This window comes from Typopeltis vanoorti, chromosome 11 (genome assembly GCF_054136105.1).
Source record: "Typopeltis vanoorti isolate ZY-2024b chromosome 11, IOZ_Tvanoo_1.0, whole genome shotgun sequence".
NCBI classification, from domain to species: domain Eukaryota; kingdom Metazoa; phylum Arthropoda; class Arachnida; order Uropygi; family Thelyphonidae; genus Typopeltis; species Typopeltis vanoorti.
Window position 1 is genome coordinate 72,951,023 of NC_143559.1, and position 21,493 is coordinate 72,972,515.

At 35.0% G+C, this 21,493-nt stretch overlaps 1 protein-coding gene and 1 non-coding gene across 2 annotated transcripts; both read left to right on the top strand.

The window, feature by feature from the left end:
• The first annotated feature begins 5,610 nt into the window (after positions 1 to 5,610).
• TRNAS-GCU (transfer RNA serine (anticodon GCU)) lies at positions 5,611 to 5,692 on the top strand. The gene has a single exon. It is a non-coding gene; the product is annotated as a tRNA-Ser (tRNA).
• Positions 5,693 to 14,550: 8,858 nt separating this feature from the next.
• LOC150101738 (homeodomain-interacting protein kinase 3-like) lies at positions 14,551 to 15,867 on the top strand. The gene has a single exon (XM_090399902.1). The coding sequence runs from the start codon at positions 14,551 to 14,553 to the stop codon at positions 15,865 to 15,867; it is 1,317 nt and encodes a 438-aa protein (XP_090256028.1).
• The last annotated feature ends 5,626 nt before the right edge of the window (positions 15,868 to 21,493 follow it).

A 21,493-nucleotide genomic window follows, 5' to 3' on the forward strand; every position in this document is an offset into this window, starting at 1 on the left:
GCTACCAGCTCAAATTGCACGTGCATCACGCATATAACCCCCACTACGTTATCCCCGCTAGATAGTGGTTTGGTGTGGTTTGCATTGAATGCAGCTCCAGCGTTGAGTATACTAGCCAGTACTGATACTGCCCCTAGCCCACACAGCACATTGAGTATTGTAAAATACAACTATTGCTACAAAATAAATTATATAAAATACTATCGAGCGGTAAGAAAATAACGGTTTTTAGATTAAAAAAAAAACAGCTAACGCCTTTTTATTCCCGTATACGGAGTAGACGAGGCCGTTTTAGCCATATCTAACTTTTGGAGACTGAGTGGGCAGTTCAATTTCCACTACTACCCAATCAGAGATAGCTGGTCCAAGGCTATCTATCACTAATTATACAATGCATTCGATGAAGAGAAACGGCTAACATGTACCTCCATCTCGTGGTCACTAATTCCCAATACTATATTTTGCTGTCACATAGTATGAGTTCTAGGGTCTATTTTCTTGAGTTTATAGAAAGAAAAATCAGAGTTTCCGGGAGAACAAAACCCCTGCCCGTGTCACAGATCGACTAACTCGGAAACCGGTCAGTAAAAGGTTTAGAAAAAAGTTCCTCTATTTGGTGACTAGAAGTAAACTTAGTTCGCATTTTTCGGGCGACCTAGTGCAGCGGTTGCACAAATTACTTTCACTGAGCTACACAGGCTCTAATAATACTATTATTATTATTATTATTATTATTATTAATATTTCGTGCCATGAAGTGGCAGGATGATCCACTCTACACAACCCACAGTGGTGTAGTTTACAAGAAAGAATTTCAGTAATAAAGAAATAAATACCATTAACTGACGTGAATGGGATTCGAACCTATGCGGTCAGTTCATTAGCAGCACATCACTTTAACAGAGCAGCATTCGTCTCGTGATGTAGTTTGTTGAATTTGCCTAAACAGTTTTAAGTAAATGAAGGTTAACTGATTTTAAATAAAGTTTTAAAGATAAGTTATCTCCCAGAAATTGGATTCTTGAAAACTGGTCAGAGAACACATGCAATTAAAAAACGTCATAATTAGCCTCATAGCCTGATATTATTATTATTTTATTTACATATTGATACACAGTCAAAACAAGATATCATATAAACAAAAATTTGATTGGTAATTCAGAACAATTCAGATTCTACCCAAGAATCTAAGAATAATCCATCAGGTAGTGTCGTAAAATATGGACTGTTCCAAGTAATGCTGTTTTTTGTAGGTCATATGGGGTCACTTCGTTGATGTTTAATTGCCGTAAATAGTTGGATAGCTTCTTTGAAGTTGAACCAAGTGCACCGATAACTATTGGGATGACTTTGGTGTGTTTAAGCCACAGTCGGCCAACTTCGATTGCCTGATCTCGATATTTAGTAATATTTTCCAGTTCTTTGTTTTTAATGTGGTTATCACTGGGTACTGAGATATCGATAATCCAAACCTGTCGATGTTCGATAATTGTGATCTCAGGTCTATTGTGTTCCAAATGCCGATCAGTTTGTGTTCTAAAGTCCCAGAGAATTTTTGCTGTTTCGTTTTCCATTTTATGCTGCAACAAGTTATCAGAAGTAGGAAAGCCATATTTTTTTGCATACATGCCAATGAACTATTTTGGCCACTTGATCATGGCGGTATTTATAGTCAGTTTGAGCTATTTTGCTGCAGGCACTGATTAGATGTTCTACAGTCTCATCTTTCTAATTGCATAATCTGCATTTGCTGTTATTATTGATGTTCAAAATTTTTGTTTTGATTGCATTAGTTTGTAATGCCTGTTCTTGAGCTATAGAATAAATCCTTCTGTTTCTTTTTTTAATGTATCTGTATTTGTAGCCATTGCCACGTCTTGTTCACGTCAATTTTTGTCCTCGGTATCTCGAAGAAATTGGTCATGCAAGGGTTTATTTTTCCAGCGCACATATCGGTTATTTTGTTGTAACTTTTTGTAATCGGATTTGTTTCCTGTTGCTTGAAGGCCCTCTTGTGTAATTGCTTGAAGCATTGGCTCAGAGCTATTGTCGAAGTAACTTCTTAAACTAATTTCTTCTTCTTCCACAGTCTGTCTCACTTACAGCAGACCCCGTCCACCTATTCTCCTCGGTAGGTACAACCGGTCAACATCACTTCGTGAATGTAATGCATGATACATAGTCATTAGTTTTCTAGTTTTGCAGTCCAGTTTGTCCAGGTCTTCTTTTGTCCAATCTATTATGCCAGCTGTGTATCGGATCACTTGTATAGCCCAAGAATTCATTGCTCTAATTGTATTTAATCCATTTAGTTTTGTTGTCAGAATATTTCTAACTCCTTTGATATATTCTGATGCTGCTTGTTGTTTAACTTTCGAGTGGAGAATGTCGTTGGCTTCTAATATTCCTAGGTATTTATTGTGTTCGTCAGCTGAAATTGCTTTTATATATTTCTCTTGATCAAAATTAAAACTGATAGTGTCATACTTTTTCCTCTTTTAATAGATAAAATTGCGCATTTATCTAAACCAAATTCCATTTTGATGTCCTGACTCAAAATACGAACTGTGTTCCATAAAGAATCTTTTTCCATATAACTTCAAGGCGTCCATATACAACAGATAGGAAATTTTAATATTACATTTAACAATTTCATATCCAAGTTGTGTTTTCTTCAGAATCATAGACAAAGGTATCAAAGAAATGTTGAAGAGCAATGGTAACAAGGAATCACCTTGGAAAATTCCACGTTTAATACTGATATCTCCAAATCGTTCATTATTCACTATTAAAGTTGTTTTCCATGATTTCATAGCAGGCAGCCAGAAACGATTTTAGGAACTAGAAGTGTGGGAGGGAATCGAATGCTTTCTTGAAGTCTATCCATGCCACGATTAAGTTAGTTTTTCGTCTTTTTAAGTTTCTGAGAATAATTTTATTAATAAGGATCTGGTCTTTTGTTTCTCTAGATTTTTACAAATTGCCTTTTTGTTCAATCGAATAAATCTGATAAGCGATGGTATATAGAATTTGCTATGATTGTAGTGAACAGCTTAAGCATAGTTGGTAGGCATGGTATTGGACGAGAGTTACTTGGGTCTGCATCCTTATCCTTATCTTTCACAAAGAGAAAAGTGCGCTCAGATATCATCCAGTCTTCCACTGAGCCTGACTGAAACAAATAATTAAATTGTTCTGCCATTTGATCATGTAAACTGGTTAGATGTTTTAACCAAAATCCATGTATTTCGTCTTTGCCAGGTTCACTCCAGTTTTTTAAATTTCTAGCTTGAGCACTGACCTCTTTAGTGATAATGACATTTTGCATTTGTTTTTGTTTCATTTCTGAGCGCACTTTTCTCTATCATTTCTCTATCAGCACAGCCTATATCATTTCCTTAATCCATGAGGCATCTTTATCATGTTCAATAGGATTATTCCAGATTGATTTCCAAAATTTGAATGTGTCTTCTTTTCCTGGTGAATGATGGTTTGTATTTCTTTGGAGAGACTGAAAGAACTGACGTTGGTTCTGTCAAAATTGCATCTTTTGTACATATTGGTTAATTTTTGCTTCATATCTTTTAATTTTCTGTGCAGTCACTGTAATTCTTTGTTTTAGCTCTTCGGTAACTTCAGCAATTGTTTTGTTGGCCAAATTATGTGTTAATCAGTTTGTTTTTGATGTTATTATTTTTCAGCCATCCTTCTTTAAAACTCTTTAAGTTGCTCAGATCAGCTCGAAGTTTGTTGACTTTTCGTTCTAACTGGATTTTCCATGGTGTAGATTGTTTCATCCTCGGCTTTTGCTCTTTTTGTTTGCAACCAAGCTTCGCTGAAATGATATAGGCCGTGCTGTATAGGAGCTGATTTGTTTCCTTTATACTATTGGTTGTGATGGTTTCAATTAGAGCATTTGCGTCTAAGCGGAGTTGTTTTAACTTAGATTTTTGTAAAGCTTTTAATGGTGGTAGTCTTATACGGTCATTTATGGAGTTCATATATTCCAATATTCCTGACTTCATTTTACACTGCATTTCTGTCAAAACATTCTGATGTGTCATCAGCTTGATGTTTACTGAGTTGAATTCCAAAGTTTGATATAGCTACCTCCTGATGATTTGCTGTTACTGGCGTTGCTGGTTTATTACGTAACTCTTGCAGCTCAAGTTCAATAAATATTTTGTTACGGAAAATGAAATTCTTTTGTTCAATAAGTCTTTGTTCTGTTATTGCAGATTCTGGGAATTTTTTTTCCAAAATGAATGCATACGTTTTCTGAAACCTCGTTTTTCTGGTGTTGATCTGTAAAAACATTTCATAACTTCTCTGTTTTCTTCTACAGTCCATTTTTTTACGTTTGGTTTCATCCTGTCGCTTTTCAGCTTCGTGCCCTGATTGCCCATCAAGGAGAGCTGGGTCCTGTAGTCCACTTGTCGCCTGATGCCCAGGATCCCCAACATCTGACGCAGTCCTTGATGACCCGGGCCTCGACTGATCCGGTATGGATCTATTCTTCCTTTTCACCATTAAGATGGGGAATGGAACACTGTTAGTCTGGCTCCTCAGTTGAGACCTGTCTGACAGGGATGGCCCTGCTGGCAGCTATGCTTCCGCCAGAATAGCTCTCAACATCACTGAAGCACGCAAGCCCCACCGCCACGACCGTGTTCCTTCGGGGGATTATTATTATTATCTCATCTTCTTTATACCCGCTTTTACCTTGCGGTGTCGAGGGTCCATTGATCATCGGACCTCAATCCGTTTACAGGATAAGGTGGTCAGCCCTATGCCCCGGTATATCCTATGGCCTGTAGTGTTAAGTTCTCAAGGCCAGTTTGTCTGCTTTGCGGGATGAAAACCCCCAGAATAAACTGGGGAAAAAACCTTGCTGTCCACGCCCAAGACTGGCTAACTTGGCTATGGCTGAGGAAGATCCTTCAGTTCGATTCACGTCACCGACGGGAATCGAACCTAGGACACTCTTTCCCCAGGCATATGGTTGCGAAGCGCATAACCACTAGGCTAACCGCGCGGAATTTTATTATTATTATTATTATTATTATTATTATTATTATTATTATTATTATTATTATTATTATTATTATTATTATTATTATTATTATTATTGGCAACTCCAAGGAGTCCTTAGACTCATCGAGGGAGGCCCTAAACATTATATCAAGAACAACTATTCGGCATTCGTACAATATCTACCATACTTTGCTATGAATTCATTTACAGTCATTTACGATATAGTCGCCATTTCCACATTTTTCATAGATTTTAAACTCAACGTCGGTATTTCATATCCCGTGTCACTGTAGCAAGTAACGTGAAGAATTCAAATGAAGATTTACAAATGAATAATTATATATATTTTTTTTCCGTAATACATAAAGGGAAAAAAAAGTTTAAAAAACCTCATTAGATTTATTGCTTCTAGATAAGCAAGGTTATAGTTAAACGACACGATTGTCATATCTAATGTAGCTAATGTAGCGTTTCGAATTGACCTTATATCTTTGTTTTGATTAAACTACTGAGATAACGTATTCAATTGGCTTATTTATTACAACATTCCGGTTTCAAAAGTAAGAGAGTTTCGAAGACGAGGTGGCCGAGTGGTTAAGGCGATGGACTGCTAATCCGTTGGGGTTTCCCCGCGTGGGTTCGAATCCCATCCTCGTCGATTTCTTTTTTTTTTATTTGATATACTTCAAAAAAGTCATGTACTTACAGTCAACAAGTTACGTTTCACTTCCATACCTGCTACTTAATTTCGTTTATGGCCAGATGCATTATTTTGAATATTATTTGGAATAAGGGCTGACTTTGTTAGCCAAGTTTTTTCTATAATATCTGATCTGTGAACTCACACGAAAGGTTATAAACTTTATCTTATATTAATGATATTTATAGAATAAGGATTAAATAATAAGAAACTCTGCTTTCTAAAGTAAACATGCTCGTTTTTTTTTTTTTTTTCTCTAAGATAAATCAAGCCTTCAGTGAGCAGAAATGTGATGGCACACTGGATACCGCTAAAATCAAAATTTTAGCTCTAGCGATTTGAAATTCGGCAATAGCTGATTGTTATTTTAGTTACAGTAAATTTCATTCTTATTAAATGGATGATATGCAAACTTTGTTATTGCATTAATGTCACATTTTCATTTTAAAGTAAAAAACATGCCTGTTAATTGCTTGGCAATAATGGAATTTTTATATTCGATTTCCTGAAATAAAATTCTCAAGACTTGACAACTACGTTTGTGTAATACACGCGAATGTTGTCCACTTAAAATACACTCGAATTATTGAATAAAACAAATTTATTCTGAAATCTTCCTATAACAAAATACTAATGAACTCCGTTATTCGGAATAATAACTAGCTTAGTTAGCCAAGTAAACAGCGACCTCTAGCAGACAATTTTTGAAGTGGCTTTGAAAAAAAAAAAATATGCCTCGTCTATTTTTAATATATTTATAACATTTAATTTACCTTTTTAAAGTTTATTAATATGAGGTAGGTTTACAAATTTTCGTAGTAGACATTAATCATATAAAGTAAATAAAACGCAGAAAGAACAGGAACCTAAAATCGCAGTTGAGCGAAAACACGTGTTTTTTTTAAGATCGACAGAATGATATAATTATAAAACCATTCGACGAGAACAGGATTCGAACCCACGGAATGAAACCTCAATGCATTAACAGTCGATTGCCTGAACTAGCACAGAGTAATGGCATTGCAGGTCTAATAACCCTAGTAAGAAAAAAGAGCAACCTGCAAATCATATCTCACTGCACACTGATAGAACACAGAGCACTAGAGGTTGAAATAGCCTGGGAAGCTCAAATAGTGTCTCTGATTAATATTTACGGCCCAGCTTTTCACAACAATTAACCACTCGGCTACCTCGTCCTTAGTGGAATAATATTCTAAATTTAATGTTGTAAAAAATGAAAAGGTTATTCCATTTTATTTTAATTATTTATTTTGTAAATAATAATAATAACAAACTGTTTAATCATAAAAACTACATTTAAATCTATAACCACTCACCATGAGAGCGAAGGATGTGAGTGTGTCCCTCCTTTGAAGTATATACTTCAATTATTTTTATAATTACTATGTATTCCATTGAATAACTTGATTCGTAAAATTTTGCTTGCGATGATCTGTCATATTTCTCAAATAAAAATCATGATTTTCGCTTTCAGACATTTATTTATGTCTGATGAACACAAATGAAAAACGTAATAGTAAAAATATGTTAAAGCTTATAGTGTGACCTTTCTCACAGTCTACTTCTAGGAGTTGAATACGCAAATTGAAACGATACAAGTTTCAGGATGCCAGACGTCGTTTTATTTTATTTCATGTTTCAATCTGTTTTCAATATATCTTGCAAATTTTATATTATTAATTACTTTTCTTTCACTATTCTATTACTCACTTGCATTTACAATATCAAAATAATCAACAAAGCTCAAATACCGTAGCAGTGACGACAGTGCAAACGCACCAAGAAATATTAACGATTAATTAATAGACTCGCTGAGCTCAACAACATTCACTGTCGTCAGGTATTCCCGAAAGTAAATTTCAGTTGCAAAATATGTTTTATGCACTTCAGCTTACTTAAACTGTATAACAAAAAGTCGAGGCGCCAGATTAGATTGCGTCCTGAGACAAATTAAATATCGCTCCTGATGGATTATAAGACAAAAATATAAGAAAACCTTCAATTGCTATTTTGTTTTTATTACAAGAGAAACATTAATGCAAAACAATTACATAAGAATGTTAATTAAATGTTTGCTCTACGGGGATGTCGTACAATAAACCTGTTTATAAGCTCTTCTAAATTTAAATCATAAGCTATGTCCGCCTCTATCAATATAGTTGCTAGACCAACCAATTTTTCTTAGGTCATTACTGTTCGCAAATAATTTTTAATCAGTTTAAGCTTAGAAAAACTTCTTACCGCACTTGCCACGCTAGCAGGAATTGTTAGCGTTGCGACGGCGCCTACCCAATATGGCTGAACGAGCGCCCTTAATTAAGCCGCGTCGTGAGGTAGGCTGCCTCTATGCTACACCCTGTCGACAGTACTGCAAAAAGTATTCGTTAAATGCCTTTAACTAAATCATCGCAGTTATCGTAGGCTTTACCTAAAAATATCAGCTATTCTACAGAATATCGAATTTCGTACTACAACTATAATAAATAATTGCTGTTATTGTTAGTCTTAAAGTTTATTTTTTTTCTTAGAAAGAAATATTTTCTCTCATAATATTTCAGTACGTTTAGATAATGCTTCGGATTAGAATATGGCGACGAATCTTATTTTCTGTATTATGTTATTGTATATTCGACACTTTATGTGTTTATTATACAATAACATAATGCAGAAAAATAAGATAAAAATAGATATGAAATCTTTTGAATCCTTGTAAGTATATTGATCTTTACTAGTAATGTTGGATTGATCGCTTGGTGACCGCATTCCGGAAAGCCAAAATCACACTTTTTTTTTTTTTACTCAAAAATGGTGCTATACGAAAATTACGGTTATGTTCACTGTTTGCCAGCCTGGCATTTTTCTAAGTTCTTTTTCTTAATGGTTATTTAATTCACATCGCAAAATTCACATCGATAAAAAAATTGCTTTTTAAACTGGAGGCATCTGAAACTTCTCATTATTAAATGTTTGCCATGTATAATTTATACATGGGAAAATTTTAATATTAATGGGATTTCATTAGTATCCGAAATCCGATGTGGTGTGCCTCTATAGCTCAGTGGTTAGAAATTCGATTGAAATGATGGTATAACAATTATATTTCGAATGTATATATTGTATATATAATTCATTATGATGTAAATAATTGCAAAAGTTGATAATAAAGTTTTTTTTTTTTTTAAAGTGGTTAGAGCACTGGTCTTGTAAACCAGGGATCGTGAGTTCAATCCTCACTAGAGGCTCTTCTTCTTTTTTTAAAATCTGCATTTATTATTTTAATTTTAATTAATGAAGAACGGTCTGCAATTGCTCAAAATTTAGTAACGAATCTTTTTCAAAGGTTGTGAAATAAATATATTTAATTCCAAACGAACAAATCAAAACATAATAAAACCTTCTTGTCTCTACGGAATAATTTAGTTTCACTTTATCGCTCTACTGTAATACGAAGAATCTTTGAACTGAATAAAAATATTTAATGTTGCAATTAAAAAGGACTGAGCATGAATGCGTGTCAGTATGTTGCATCAAGATCCTGACATTTAAACACGAACTCTCCTAGATTTTTCCCCTTCCTCCTTTGATCATAACCGCTTTAATTTCATGCAGTGATGCGGATTCTATCCCAAGAGACTGGCTATGCAGAGGAGCAAAAGATTTTCGTTTCTAAAATGTCAAGAATATATATATATATTATTTGACATATATTATTTGACATATATATATATATATACTTGACATTTTAGAAACGAAAATCTACTCAAGCATATATATATATATATATATATATGCCCGAGTTTCCGAGTTGGTCGATCTCTGGCACGGGCAAGGGGGATTTTTCTCCCGGACACTCGGCTTTTTCGTTCCGTAAACTCAAGAAAATCGACCGTAGTACCCACATTATTTCAGACAGTAACATATCCTCATAGGGTTAGGTACCAAGAGATGTTTTCCAGCCTCTTTATAAGTGGCCGCCTATAATTAGTGATAGACATGGGCCAGCTATCTCTGATTGAGTATTGGTGCAGATTGAACTGCCCACTCAGTCTCCATAAGCTAGATAGGGTATAAAGGCCTTGCCTACGCCCTATAAGGGAATAAAAGGCATTAGCTGAGTATCTAACTTTTTCAGACTGAGTGGGCAGTTCAATCTCCACTTATACCCAATCAGAGATAACTGGCCCAAGGCTATCACTAATTAAGCTGCACGCATTGAAGAGAGATGGCTCAACAAGTGCCGCCATCGTGGTCCCTAACATAATATATTTAATGTCTGAAATAGTGTGGGTTCTACGGTCGGATGTCTTGGGTTTACCGGACGAAAAACCCGAGGTTCCGAGAGAAAAAACACGCTTGCCCGTGCCAGAGATCGACTAACTCAAGAACCGGTCGAAAAACGGCTTAGAAAAATTTCCTCTAGTCGCCGAGTAGACTCGAAACCAAGTCTTCCTTCGCGCGGTCAAGCGCCTTGTGTGCAAACGCCACATCCACTGAGCTACACAGGCTCTCATATATAAAGATATATACATATTATATATATCTATATACATAAAATTCACAAAGGTTAGTGTTGTTATTTTGCAGTAAAATGATAGATTTCGAGCCCCCCCCCTTTATTTGGCTGTTACGACTAAATCGCAGTGCCAATCTCACGTTTCGAGATCCCGGTCTATCTGTTTATCGTTGCACTGGCTGGGTATCTTGCATGACCATTTATTGTCTTGATTTTTGTTGTGACCTCTGTTGTACAAACTGCGAACTACTGCTTGATGTAATTTAGTTTCTTAGATATGAGACCCTATGTTTATTATTATTAGTAGTAGTAGTAGTAGTATCCGTTTGGAATTCCCTATATATTTCTCGTACAACATTGTTTCCTACTTTTTTCGTATTCAACCCATTTACCAATCCTCCTTTCGGAACTCTAATTATCCATCAATTCTTTTATATGATAACTCTTAATAATATCGTGAGTAAATGCCAAATTCTTGATATGATATATTTCTTCCTTAAACATATTAGGCAGGTTAGCATATTATATATTTAATATGCTAAACTGCACAGCTGTGGGACTTAAACTACTCTCCCTCAACATTGATTTTATCTTTGTACCAGTGAAGACAGCCGTCAACCATTTCACGTTTCACAACACTCTGTACTTAGAATAAAACAGTCCATATGAGGAGGTAGCTGAGTGGTTTACCTGCTAATCCTTTGAGTTTCACCAAATGAGTTCAAATCTCCTTTTTTTCGTCGGGTGTTTAATTTTTTTTTTTGGTTTCTCTCACTTTTCAAATAAGTCGCGTTTTCACACTCAACAAAGATGTATGGTTACTTTTACTTCCTCGTCTTTTATTGATTTTTTTATGACTATTCCTTCCACAAAAAGTTGTAAACCTCAATCCTAAATTAATATCATAGCCGAATATGGATTAAATAATACGAAAATTCCGCTTTCAAAGTAAACATGGCCATTTTTCAAGTCGCTCCAGGCAATGATTAGGACTGTGAATGAAAACACTCACATTTTAGACAGTTTCAATACTTCGTTTAAAAGTAACGATAATAACAATACCGGCATGTAAAAATAAGGATTATATTAAAATCAAAAGAGGAACATTCAGAGCAATTAATTACTGGTTAAATTCGAAGAAGAAGAAGAAAATTATTTTCCATTGAGACTTAGAATGTAAAATGCACAGATAGCTAGAATTGTTATTGCGACATGTTTTTCTTTCCTTTTCTAATTAAGGTTTGTTTAATCGTTTTCAACAGTTGCTATAAACTGATAATAAAAATGTCCTTAATTGTAATAGAATGACAAAAAAAAAAAAATAGAAATTTTGTTTGAAGTTTGAGTTTCTCTCACTTTGAAAAGTAATTTTTTTTTATTTTCTAAGAAAACTGTGATGACAGTTTGCAGAGAGGATCGATATAGGAAGGAGTTGAATACAAAAAAAATGGAAAGCTATACTTCAGGTGTCAGAACAAAGTGCACCGAACTTCTCAGTCTATAGGAAACCAACAAACCCAGGACGTTACCTACACGCCAATTCTCATTTCCACCTGGTGCAAAAAATAGGCATCATCCATTCCTTACGCAGAATTTCCAATGACAAAAATAAAAAGGGGGGGGGCAAGGTTCTACTCGACCTCCAAAACAATCAGATGAACAAGAAAACCAAGACTCCCAATGATTCTCCCATTGTATATATATCTACGTATAATGTACAATCATTCAAAGACAAAATAGCAAAGTTGTTTCGCCAACAAAATTTAAAGCACGCTCTATCAACAAGATCTCTATTCACTTGAAAAAAAAATTCTCCACACCCGCCACTTAAAAAACCAGGTGTCTAGAAGATCAGTTGTAGTTGTAGTTTACACTACCATAGTACGTATGTGTAGTGTAACGAGTCACGTGTTTCTACCCGGTATAAATTGAAGGAACATGATGCTCCCAAGTCAGTGCAGTTGTCCGGGTGAAATATGCTGCGAGAAAGGAACCGATGGAGTTTGAAAGAGGTGTGTGATAGGATTGCTGCAGTCATCGCAGCTAAAGGAGGTCCTATATCTTATTAAGGTTGGCGCCCTGACTGTTTGTTCCTCACACTATGATGTCCTTTGACTTCTTTCCGAACATTGTATGGTTATAAGGATTCAGCAATTATACGGAATTTCATACAGATTGATACATTTCTGCAAAATGAGATCATAATCCTAAACACTACTTGAACGTAACATTTTTTTCTATAGGCGTACCGTCTTAAGTCGAACAGTGGTAATTATTTTTCGTTGTTGGGCTTATTGTTTCTAAATTACAGCTAAAGTGATCCACACTTTGTCACCGATGTGTTATGTATATTAGGTGTGTGATCGCTTTTCCTGTTTGGGGTGAAAATTCCGAGTTTCCGATAAGAAAAACAATGCCATCTCTTCCATTCTTATTCAGCTACTCTCGTCACCAAACTCTACAGTGTCATCTTGAGGCTTTTGTCTGATACGAAAACAAACTCGGGGATGATATTGGAAGTGTGATTTCCAGTCTATCACGAAACCAAACAGAGCTGGCGGGCATTCAACATACATGTCACGAAGTGAAGACCATCTCTATAAGCAAAGTTACAACACTTAAAACTAAATATTATATTTGGCCGTAAGTTATTGCTCTGCTGTCGAAGTGGATGGAAAATTCATTGGCACAACAACACCGGAGCAAAAGGAAATAAACACATAACGCAAACGATGAAAAAATGTGGAAATTACAATTATCAGGGACACGCATCATTGGCTGAGTAGTTACATTAACTAAATCGGTAGACAGCAGGATTTAACTTGGATGTTTAGTGAAGTCATCTAAGTAAATTAACCCTGGGTTAGTCTATTTCTATCAACAATTATGTTAACCGACAGTTTGTCTTTCCCATGAAACACACACATATTTATATATATATCAATAATGATTTTCCAGAAGAAAAAATTCGCTGGGATATACTTATATGGTAACGATGCATACATACAAGTACAGTATTTAACAAACATTATGTCAAGTAAAGGGGGGATAGTAAATCCCGTATTATTTTACAATCGGGTACGAAACTCGGAGATCGAAATCTAAGAGTTTCATGCCGAACAACTATCGGCGAGTCCAAGCGTAAGTCATCACTTCTGTAGTACAACACTATGACAACTCGTTTATGTCGCCGGGAAAATAGCCTCTTGGCATTTTATAAACATTATGTTAGTTGAACTGCAAGATTGTCCTTTTGTATGGGGGGGGAGGATTTTCCGGGAGAGAAACATTACCACCCACATTTCGAACCGGATATATCTTCATCTAAGAAGTGGTATAAATGTTCCTCTCGTCATGAACGAATATGAAATGCTTCCTGTCCTTCATATAATTGTATCGAAAACTTCGCATGCTTTGTGAAAATAGGACAGAAATAATTTACTAATAAAAAAAAAATTCTTTTCTTTTTTTTTTTTTCATCATCCGGTTGAGTGGTTAATGTCTGTTTCTTGAACTTTCAGAATTAATGTAATGGGTTGGACGTTTGGTCTGGAAGAATTCAGAGAAAAATCCGAACATGATTAGCTTTTGTTCAATTTCCTGGCTAGTAAACCTCTAAGAAGGAAAAAGATGTATTATTTATTTATTCTCAAAAGGATGTAGGACATTTAACTCTATCTTGCGTCTAAAGATTAGGGGATAGCTAGCCTAAACCTTCAACTAATCAAACACTGCTGGTCCAAGACCACTGGAGATTTTAATTCCACTCGAGGACGGGAGCAATGTAGACAATTGAAGCCATCTCGTGGTCTTTAATTAACACACTATGCATTATTTTTTGAAATAGCAAGAATTTTATTATCTATTTTCTTGTTGTTTAAGTGCGGAAAAACCTGATTCCTGTGCCAGAGATCCACCATCTCAGGAAGCGGTGGAAAAAGGCTTAGAAATGTTTCTCTAGTAGGAGACAAAAAAATAACTTAGAACTCAAGTCGGCAATTACCTCACTGACGATCGTAAGATTGTCCCGAGGCTCTTATATTTCGTACGAGAGTAATTTGCGAAACAACTCGATTTGTCCAATCAGAACAAGTTAATATAGAACTTGATAATTTATTTCTATGGGTGCGAGAGTAACATTGTCTTCGTATATAAAATAGGCATCAGATACTTAAGAAATTTCAGAAAAATTTGTGAAAAGTTCTTAAGTGTTGTGTTGCTGTTCTCAGTATATTTAGATTTAGATATTTCACAGAGAAATATCAAGAAATCAATTCAAAAAATGGGGTCCGTTTCCAAGAACATTTTCAACATTCAGCTGAAAGGTGAAGATGAAACGCCTTTTTTGACGAAGTTCAAACGCAAGAGAGAACATTGTTCAGATGAAATCACAAGCCAGGAAGTGAAAGATAAAAGGAAGCGATTGAATAAGGAAGAATGTCGAGTCTCAAGAAACTTAAAGTCGGAGCAGAACGTTGGTTTTATAATTGTTATAGATGATAAATGCGAAGACTTTTTTAAAGGTACAGTTCTCAATTCTCCTTCCGTAAATTACACAGTTATTGAGGAAATCACAGAGGGCGCGTTTGGAGGAATGTACGAATGCTGCCGTTCAGGTGAGAACTCATTTGTCGCAATCAGAACTGTAAATCACAATTATTTTGGAAAGGAGTTTCTACAGTCAGAAATCGATTTGTTGAAAGATTTAAGCAAATGCTCAGAGGAACGCTTTCATATTGTGAAGTTTTATGAAAGTTTCGAATATAAACATTACACCTGTCTAGCATTCGAAAAGCTTGGGAAAACCCTGGAGAATTTGATGAAGGAAACAAGAAATGGCCATCTTACACTGCCTCATTCAAGATGTATTTTGGTGCAATTACTCTCGGCTTTAGGAAAACTAAAACAGATGGGTATCGTCCACAAAAACGTATCGCCGGATAACATAGCGTTGTGTGACACAAGGCCATACAAGTTTAAACTTACCAATTTTGAATCGGCGTCTTATATAAAAGATACAAGCAAGGACGAGCATCCAGATCTAGTGGACTACAGTTCTCCAGAACGTTTAGTGGGTGCTGGCTTTTGTGAGAGTGCTGACATGTGGTCGTTAGGGGCTGTGATGGCTTTTCTGTTCCTGGGAAGTCGTCTATACCCCGCTCATTCTACATATGACCAACTACGGTATATTTGCGAAACTCAAGGGATCCCGTCTTCGAATGTGTTGAAAAAAGGAATAAACTCGTCCATATATTTCTATCGTGAAAATAATGAATGGAAGTTAAAAGACGTTCTTCAGTATGAAAGTGAAACTAATGACCTCTATTTTGACAACAGAAAATTCCATCTCAACGGTGTGAATTCTATTCTGAAAGTTAAGAAACCTTCATCCCAATCTGAAGCATCACTGGCGGCGGAAGTAGCAGACCGAGAAATATTCGTGGATATTCTGAAGAAGATGTTATGCTTGGATCCCAGTCAACGTATTACTCCTTCGGAAGCAAGAAATCACTCATTCGTTGTCATGGATTATCTCGTGGAGCATTCAGATTGTCAATATGCGAAGTTGTCACATCTCATTGTCGATCGGTACCTTTAATGGTTCTAAAGACTTCATTTGTTGATCATACTCGTGCATGTTTGGACATTCGAAAAGTATTTTAAATAAATTTGTTTAATATTGCATTATTTCGTCTGGTTATTTAGTGTAAAGTAGTATTCCTATTATTTTTTCGCTAGATATTTTTATCAATAGGACTATCCGTAATCACCCACTTTAATAATATATGCTAATTGCTCATGTTTAGTGAGCAATTAGCATAGAAATATAAAGTGTCTATTACACTTTCTTTCTTTTTTTTTCATGTTTTCAAAATCGGTTATCAGTTACAGTAGCGAACAAGTGGGATTTTTCCAAAGTTTTTGGTTTGGTTTTTTTTTCAATTCACAACAAGTTTGGTTGAGTGCTGCATGTTTGAACTGTTTCTATGATGTTTATTAATAGTATTGTACGTTTTCTGTACTGTCAGCAAGTTGACATTCATAGGGTTCAATACATCTCCAAAAAGAGTTCAAAAATATGTATCGAATATAACTCGCACATTTTTCCCCAAAATTAAAGTTAAAAAATTGTGCGGCGAGATATATGATGGGATTTTCGGAAACTAAAGGTTTTCAGGCAAAAAGTAAATTGACGTTTATAATTAAATTCTCAGGATTCATTATAATTTATAATTGCTCACATTATTTATAAAATGGATGTGTTTGAAATTTAATTATCAACGTAAATAATTATAGTAGTATTGTGCAGACTGGTTTTCTAATAAAAATATTAAAATAACTGCAATCATCAAAATAATTCGCTATGACTCCTCTTATCAATTTTAATATTTTAAATTTATTGAAACTTCATTTTTGTGGTGTTGAGTAATAGAATAATTTTCAAACAATTTACTCACTTTCGAAATTTCTGTTTCAATCTTGACTACAATTTAATGAATCTAAATTTGCGCAAGGTTTGCAATAAGAAAGGATGTATATAAACGGCCAAAGTAAACAGTTAACACATGGAACGTAATCCATACATCCTACTTAATAATGAAGTACTTAAATTAGTAACATTTTTTTTATATTCTGACATGTTCATACTTCTAAAGAAGGATAATACTTCTAAAAAGCAAACGTTAGTTTGTAACCAAATAACCATATTTTAGAAACTTGTTCACATTGTATAATAATGCTACCACTGAGTTAGACAAGGGTAACATTATACAGTACTTCTGGATTTTGCTAAGACTTTTGACAGAATATAGCATGGAAGACTGTTGCATAAATTGGAGAATACAGGGTTTGAATTATAAACCGTTGACGTGCATAAGAGGATTGCTGACTGGTAGATATCAATATAGTATACGGGGGACGAATCTGCAAGATTCAGGTAACTCGTAGTGTGCCTCAAGGATCAGTCCTTGGTTCATTATTATTCAATCTGCACATTTATGATATTGGGAAGGATTTTACAAGCGACATACAACTATTTGCTGATGATGAAAAGACAGGAGGAGTAATCAGGAATGCTACTGATATGCATTACTTGCAGAATGATTTGAATAGGCTGGAATTGTGGGCATATGAAAATGACTGTCATTTCAATGTTAATAAATGTAAGGTGCACTTTGATGTGATTAGATATCCAGTGTAGTATTCTAATGGTGGAATTATGCTTGAAGAAACTGATGAGGCTAGGGATCTTGGAGTTTTAGTAGACAGGAAGTTGAAGTTCAAAGGTCATATAACAAAAATTGTAAAGACAATTCAGAGAATAATGGCAATGCTGAAACGAACCTTGGCGTGTAAAGATAAGGAAGTCATTTTGTCTCTTTACAAGGCTTTGATAAGACCTCACTTGGACTTTTGCGCACAGGTCTGGTCTCCTAGTTGACATGGTGATTCTGATATAGTGGAGAGAGTGCAAAGGAGAGAGTCAAAAAAATTAGGATTATGGAATACAGATTATGAAGACAGATTGAAAGTTTGTAGGGCTGCAGGCACTAGCATACAGGAGAAAGAGGAGTGATATGATTGAGATTTCGAAACTTCTGAAAGAGGTATACAGAATTTCAGTACTAGAATTTTCATTTTATGGAGGGTGGGGAAAAAACGCAAGGGCATCCGTGGCAGTTGAGATTGAATACTGTCAAGAAGGTGTTAGAGCAAGATTTTTCTCTGCGAATAGTGCGTGATTGGAATGAATTGCCGTTTGATGTTGTGTGTGTACAAGTAGCTTGAATGAATTCAAGAACAGGTTTGAAGTCAAGTTTGCACCTGATGTAAGTAGTAGGGGGGTAAATGCTTCTGGTGGGCATGAGTTAGGAATGTCAGGAATTTCCCTGAGGGCATGTGTCAATGGCTTTGGTTCGCGTATGGAATTATGGGTGATGGTTGAGATAAGGATTCGTGTTGTGATTGGTGGGACACTTTAAACCAAATGCTTCCGGTGGGCGTGGCTTCATGAGTTAGGAATGTCAGGAATTTCCCTGGGGGCATATGTGTCAATGGCTTCAGCTCTTGTGTTTTGGTTCGCGTACGGAATTATGGGTGATGGTAGAGATAAGGAATCGTGTCGTGATTGGTGGACACTTCTGACCAGATGAAGATCAAGATAAGATAAGGAATCGTGACGTGAACGTTTGTTGTTGTCAGATGAATATCAGTGACGTCATTTGTTAGTTGTAAATAAGTGACGTTGTTTGAATGGAAAGAAAGATATATTAGTGTATAAGGAATCGTGTCGTGATTGGTGGACACTTCTGACCAGATCAAGATCAAGATAAGATTAGGAATCGTGACGTGAATGTTTGTTGTTATTGATTTTGGAATGTTTGGAATTTCGCTGCCCCCCCTTCTGTCAGAAACATCACGTGGTGTTTTGGTTTGACTATGGAATTGTGGATGATGTTTTTGAGATAAGATATCTTGGAATTTTCTCAGGGTGACACACATCCATTATTGTCGTCTTTGGAAATTCTTAGAGTATGTCGTGATGGCCGGATTAGATTTTCTGAATAATTAATTATATACTGGTGTCACCCGAACACACATACTTTTTTTTTCCATAGTTCATCCGTATTTTCTTCTATATTCATATTCTAATCAAGTTCAAATTTTTTTCATAATTCATCCGAATATTTTGATTTGTCTAAACTAAGATCTTAAAATTCAATAAATAAATAAACAAACAAATCGTTTGTGTATTCACGGTTATTTCAAAAGTGTTCTTACTTAAACATACATAACACATCAAAGACACTGTTCTTTTAAGTTTACATATTTATTTAACAGATATTATTTACAATGTAATATGCAGAAATAGGAATTTACATATATCATTAATGCAAATGGTGTTTTTCTTGGCGTAACATTTCTTTCACATACACTTTAGACATGAAAAGTCGCTAATGTGTCTATGTTCATACTCTAATATACCCTGTGATTATTCTTATGAAAACAAAAAAAAAACTATTCAGTATTAGAATTACGCTTACCAAAAAACATGCGAACAGTGATTATTGTATTACAATTATCAATTGTTATGTTCAAGTTAAAAAAAAAAAAAATTACATTTCTTTCCAGAATGGGAACATCTTGGTACTATCTAGGTTTTCTGAATATTCCAAATTGTTGATTAACATATATTCACAGAACACAAACAAAAGTCTGAAAAGACATTTCACTTTTTCATTATAGGTTACTGCGGCTAACATATATTCACACCACAAAACATAGTAGTTGAAAGATATTTCTGTAAATAACCAGAAAAGCTAGTGGACTACTTAATTTACTTTAGTATCCGATTGGTTCTCTGTATTAATTCTTTCCCACTGCGGATATCTTTTAGTGATGTCACCTCCAATTGATAGTGATAACTTTTTTGGGGAAAAAATTTAAAAAACGCGTTTTTTTATTTTTTTTCCTAAAAAGTTATCATAAAAAACGCGTTTTTTAAATTTTTTTTCCCCAAAAAAGTTATCACTATCAATTGGAGGTGACATCACTAAAAGATATCTGCAAACGATGAGCTCACTCATCTCCACTAGGCTGAGCAGACATCTTCTGGAGGAGAGGGGAGGGGAGGGGAGAGACTAGGGTGATGGGGTTAGGTGGGGGAGCATTGCAGGGAAGACATCTGTCACCCTCTGTGATATCACAGAATGAGAGACATATGTTCCCCAGAAATATCCAAACACATAATGACATCGTTGTCATGTTTTGTTTGGCTATGGAATTGTGGGTGATGTATTTGAGATAAGATATCTTGGAATTTTCCCAGGGTGACACACATCCGTCATTGTCGTCATGGTTTATCCAACAACATGTAGAAACATATCCATGAATCATCTGCGCAAAAGTTTCATTTTGGAAGGAATGGTCAGGGTTAAGGATCAGGTAAACAGTACTATAAGGAAAAATAAACGAGTCAAGTGTCTTTGCAGTTATGACAATTCGTTCATCCTGTGAAGTTATCGTATTGTGTTGTGGTGATTGGTATCCAGGAAAGTAAAGTAAAGTAAAATAATGGGTGAGCCACAAAAGTCATTGAAATTTTCTTTCTTCAGGAAAATATATAAGACAAAACTCTTCACCTAGCTCTAAAAGGATGGAAACCGATTATTATTTTAGAAGACATGTACATTGTGATGTATTTATCCAGGACCACTTGGGAAAAATTATGCAGGAAGTGGTCTGATATCCTCGGCTACTTGCAAAGAAGAGTTGACTACGAAATGGACCTCGGTGAGTGTTATATTCTGAAAAATGCCAAGACGGGGAACTAATACTTGATGATACAGGAGCTGATGGAAGTAAGGTTTTTTCTATTAGTTGTGAAGAAGCTGAGAGATTTTCACCAAAAATGTACGACATTGATAATCATTTACTATTTTTGGAAACTGAATTACCATCTGTTCGTATAATGGGAAAAATTATCGCTAATCATTTAAATTCATCAATGATAAAATTAGAATTTCAAGATTTTATCCAATTCGATAAAGATTCTTTATTTTGCGACATTTATGAACATTTTACAAAAACTGTTTGTGTATATTTGCACAGAATGTTTAGGGAGGCATGGTGTCATTTCCAGACTGACACAATATCAAACGTATGGAAGTGTGGTTACCATGGTATCTGATTTAAAAATTCTTTTGCGTGACCAGCTATTTTGATGTAATGTAACCAAGAAACAGTGAGTAACAAAAATTTTATTCATTGAACTCTTTGGAAAATGTTAAGAGTCTAAACTAAATATTGTGAAATATTTTTAGGTAATTACATGTTTCGAATTTTTCTCAGTGAATATACTTGTAAATAGTATTTCAGCAAAATAAAATGTGCATTTGTAAACTTAAATGAACAAAGATGTGTGTTTTTGTTGTTGTGTTTTTCCACAGTGAATTTTTACTCAGTTATTCTGATTAGATCTTGATATTTAAATCCACAACTTTATATCTTAATGCAATTCTGTTTAATTATTTAAAAAAAAATCACAACTGTGAAATTAATGCCAGGACAGGGAAAAAAAAGAAAAAAAAGAAAAAGAAAAACGAAAATCCATGTATTGATTATTTTAGAAATTGTCTAATGCTATCTATTGACATTATTTGAGTTATCTGAAAACAAATCGTTCACATAATCGAAAATCCGAACTGTTAGAATTTGGTTATTTT

Bases quoted from the DNA above. Each gene is read 5' to 3' on its own strand.
- LOC150101738 (XM_090399902.1), top strand. From the start codon at position 14,551: ATGGGGTCCGTTTCCAAGAACATTTTCAACATTCAGCTGAAAGGTGAA.